This window comes from Macrobrachium nipponense, chromosome 25 (genome assembly GCF_015104395.2).
Source record: "Macrobrachium nipponense isolate FS-2020 chromosome 25, ASM1510439v2, whole genome shotgun sequence".
Classification (NCBI taxonomy): Eukaryota; Metazoa; Arthropoda; class Malacostraca; order Decapoda; family Palaemonidae; genus Macrobrachium; species Macrobrachium nipponense.
In genome coordinates this window covers 34,576,791-34,581,199 of record NC_087214.1, presented here as the reverse complement: position 1 = coordinate 34,581,199, position 4,409 = coordinate 34,576,791, and the positions used below count along the sequence as shown (strand labels likewise).

At 36.2% G+C, this 4,409-nt stretch overlaps 1 protein-coding gene across 1 annotated transcript; it reads right to left on the bottom strand.

Annotated features, from left to right (window-relative positions):
- Positions 1-395: 395 nt before the first annotated feature.
- Positions 396-3,333, bottom strand: LOC135199032 (uncharacterized). Its single transcript, XM_064226949.1, has 4 exons — positions 3,252-3,333; positions 2,955-3,122; positions 2,438-2,675; positions 396-423 (listed from the first exon to the last, which is right to left on the bottom strand). Exons 1-4 carry the CDS (start codon positions 3,331-3,333, stop codon positions 396-398), a joined length of 516 nt encoding a protein of 171 aa, XP_064083019.1.
- Positions 3,334-4,409: the final 1,076 nt, after the last annotated feature.

Here is a 4,409-nt window from a genome sequence, read left to right as displayed (position 1 = left end):
CTAATATATACATATTAACAGACCTGGGTCCAATGTTGCCAACCGCCGGGTAATTGCCCTACATGTAGGGTAATTTGACCAAATATTTTAGACCTTAGGGCAATATTAAGTGTAGGGTAATTGTAACAATGCCTGTATTGATCAATATCTTTATTAGTATTATTTCTTATCACCACCACCACAGAATGTTGGGTAATTTCTGGTCTTCTGCGGGGCGTATAGGGTTAGAGGGGTTGGCATCACTGCCTGGGTTCTAAGTGTTCCACTTACAAACACAGTTGTAGGCTCACTACTACACAATATATGAGGTGCAAAGGCAAAGCTTTGTACTTTACTATTGCTAAGTTTAACTTTACTTTAGGTTACTTCAAAATGTATATTTTAATTCATGTCTGTTATCTCTTTTCTGCAACAATAGTAACCCTGAAAAATTACAAATGTACTTAAATTATGTGAGAAAAATGTCCGCTCCTCTTCTTCTCCTGGGAGATTACACTCAGGCAGAAGCATCATGGGATAGTATTACCCAGTCATCTGTGGTCCCCTGATCTCCTTTTTTGTTTGATTGAATTTCTTTTTATAGTATAATCCCTTAATGGACGGATATACCCACGAGTATAGCAACAATAACAGGTTTAGGGCAGTGGAATGAGTCACTCATGGTGAGTAACAATTACGCCCCTCGTTTTTTTTTTTTTTTTTATTATTAAAAAAATTCATTTTAAAGTTCATTTCACAATACAATACATATACAATATATGTAATTTATGTACAGAAGCTACATATATATATATATATATGTATATATATATAATATATATATATATTATATATATATATATATATATATATATATATTTTTTATAATCTATATACTTAAATTTACTATGTACATATATACATACATATAACCATACACTACATATACTTTAATTACATGGTAAGAAATTCTGGCCTGGTAACTTTCAACGAAGGGCTGCTCTATGAGCAAGAGCCCGTGCTGGCGTAAGGCCAGCTTCAACAACATGAGAGAGTTAGTTGGGATCTTGACCTCAAGGGAGGATTTAGTTCCTCTGTGTTACAAGACATTTTTTTTGTGTGTGTGTTTGCTCATTAGGGTTGCTGTTAGATTTAGTTCTTTTCTTTTATGATATTATGTCAGTTATAGTTGTCCTTTTGCAAAGAAATTTTAGAAAAAATATATAAAATCCAAAAAAAGTTATTGCATCTTAGTTCTCGGTAATTTTACATGAATATTTTACAACACATATGCACAGATTCAGAATCTGCTACTGATTTTAGAGCACCTACAGTTTCCCGGGCCCTACCTACCGCCGACCGCTAGATGGCAGTAAGTCCGAACAACACAATCAGCGGAAGAACACCCAACCAAAATGGCGGCGATTCCAAAACAACAACAGACAATGTAGAGCCGAAATCTTGGGAAACTGGGGTTTTTGGGTGGGGGGAGACGGATACGAATGGCAAAGATCGCCGAAAACTTTAGAGAAACGGTAAAGGGGGACGCCATTGGGAACTGGGTTTTTTGGGTGGGGGGAAACTGATACGGTGAGTGCGGGAGCAACATAACAAACAATTTAGTAGCAGGTTGACCCCTTACTCTACAATCGCATGGCGGGCTACGCTAGCCTACTACTTACCCTGAACCCCCCAGTATGGTAACAAAGGTTGTGAACTAACCAAACAGACCAACCTAACCTGACTTAGGGCACGTAGCCCAACCTGACTGGGGGCTTCATCCCCCTGGACCCCCCAGTATGGTAACAAAGGTTATGACCTAACCAATAAAACCAACTTAACCTGACTTAGGGAGTGTGGCCTTACCTGGCCAGGGGGCGAAGAGTATGGTAACAAAGGTTGTGACCTAACCAAACAAACCAACCTAACTGCACTTAGGACATAGTTATTGTTGAGACGAAGGTATCATGACGGTGGAAAAAATGGGCAACATATGGGAGGATGCTTGAGTAAAAAGCCAATAATAACTTCACAAGGTACAATGCCATTTTACTGCTTCCTCTTCACAGAACAACAACAGTAGTTACAACTTTCGCAAACAGAGGCACCAGCGGCAAATCACAGACAATGTAATAAAAATAAATGGTAAACTTAAATAAACACGTATAGAATTATTTATCTAGAGTTTATTACTCAACACCCCTACTTAAACTCAAGATTAACCTCTTATAAAAGAAAATTTACACAACTTTTGTTTGGTAACTGGCTTTGTGAAAATATCTGAAATGTTATCTTCTGAAGGAACATACAACAGTTCAACATTGGATTCCTAGACAATGCTATTGCCCCTTGGTTATCAGCATGCAAAACAATTGGTTGCTTATTACATCCTAGCATATCAGTAAATAATTGATTTAAAACCTTAGCTTCCTGGATAGCACAAGTTAAAGATACATACTCTGCTTCACAAGATGACAGTGCTACAATTCTTTGTTTCTTAGATTTCCATGAAATAAGAGAACCTTTAGAATATAACTTAAAACAGTAACCTGTGATACTTCTTCTATCACTTGCAGAACCCCAGTCAGAATCACAAAAACCACTCACTTTTAATTCATCATCAAACTTAGAAAATTTTAAATCATAATGCAAAGTACCCTTTAAATATCTCAGGACATATTTTGCTAGACTAAAATCTGCTTTGGAAGGGTTAGACATACATTGTGATAACTTAGTCACAACAAAACAAATGTCAGGTCTTGTTCCCATCTTAATGTAAATAAGACTACCAACAATTTCTCTATAAAGCTTGGCATCCGCTAACTTTTCAGAATCAAGAAACACTTCATTTTTATACTTGGATCACATGGTACAGATTTTGATTTAGTCTGACATTTGAAATTTATCAAGAACTCTCTTCCGATAAGTACACTGGTTCATTCTAATACAGTCTTCTTCAAATATAAATTCCATACCCAAAAACCAATTTAATTTTCCCAAGTATTTCATCTTAGATCTATTACATAAAGGAATTTTCACACCATCTAGGACTTTCTTACAATTAGTAGCAATCAATATGTCATCAACCCAAATGATAATTATTACTCTCGCATTATTTTCACATTTAGTGTAAACACAAGGATCTGCAAAAGATTGTTCAAAGTTGTTAGATAAGAGAAAATTATGTAAAAGATTGTTCCAGTTGCGGCCGCTTTGCTTAAGGCCGTACAATGATTTTTTCAGTTTACAATTGAGTTTTTCGCCATTCTTACCATTTTTATTAAAGCCTTCTGGCCGAGTTAAATAAATTTCACAATCAATGTCTGCATTCAGATATGCAGTCTTTACATCCATTTGGTGTACCATAAAACCATACTGTATAGCAAACTGCATTAACATGCGTACTGAGGTAATATGGGCGAAAAAGTCTCCTGATAATCTATATTCTGAATTTGTGAATAGCCTTTTGCTACAAACCTTGCCTTGTATTTTTCATCATTATTAGGTCCTAGTTTAACCATATAAACCCATCTAACCTCCGCCCCCACCAAAACCGGAGAGCGACCACCAGGTAGAGGAACTAGTTCATATGTGTCATTCTCCTCAAGTGACTTCACCTCCTCTCTCATGGCCTCCCTCCAATGAGTTGCATCAGGAGATGAAACTGCTTCATCATATGTTCTAGGTATATCAGTAGCCCTATAACAATAATCTACAGAACATTTTACTATGCTAGATAAATCTGTGTCAGTGTCATAATCATCAACATACTCTGGCTTACGTCTCTCCCTTTTAGGGTATTTTCTGTAAGAATCACCTTTACACTCCTCTTCATTCAGCTTATCTGACTCATCTACTTGACCTTGGTTATGTTTCTTTTCATCATCTGTTTCTACATGTTCAACTTGTAAAGGATCTGAAACTTTAGGACTTAAGTGTATACAATGGAAACTCATCATCAAAAATATGTTCAGACACATTTCTTTCCTCTGGAAATTTTTCAGTAAATTTTACATATCTGATTTTCTTAAAATCATCCATTTCTGGATAACATACAAGGTAAGCTGAGCTTTCTGTGTCATAACCTACAAATATCCCTCGCTCACTGCGAGCGTCCAGTTTCTTTTGATTTTGAACATACCCATACCAAACAGTACCAAATACATGCATATTATTTAACCCTTAAACGCCGAAGCGGTAAATAAAAAAATGACTCCCGTATGCCGGAGGGGTTTGAGAGTGAGCGCGGAAGCGGAAAAAATATTTTTTTCAAAAAATCACAGCGCGCTTAGTTTTCAAGATTAAGAGTTCATTTTTGGCTCCTTTTTTTGTCATTGCTTGAAGTTTAGTATGCAACCATCAGAAATGAAAAAAAACTCATATCATATATAAATAATGCGATATATGATAGCGCAAAAACGAAATTTCAT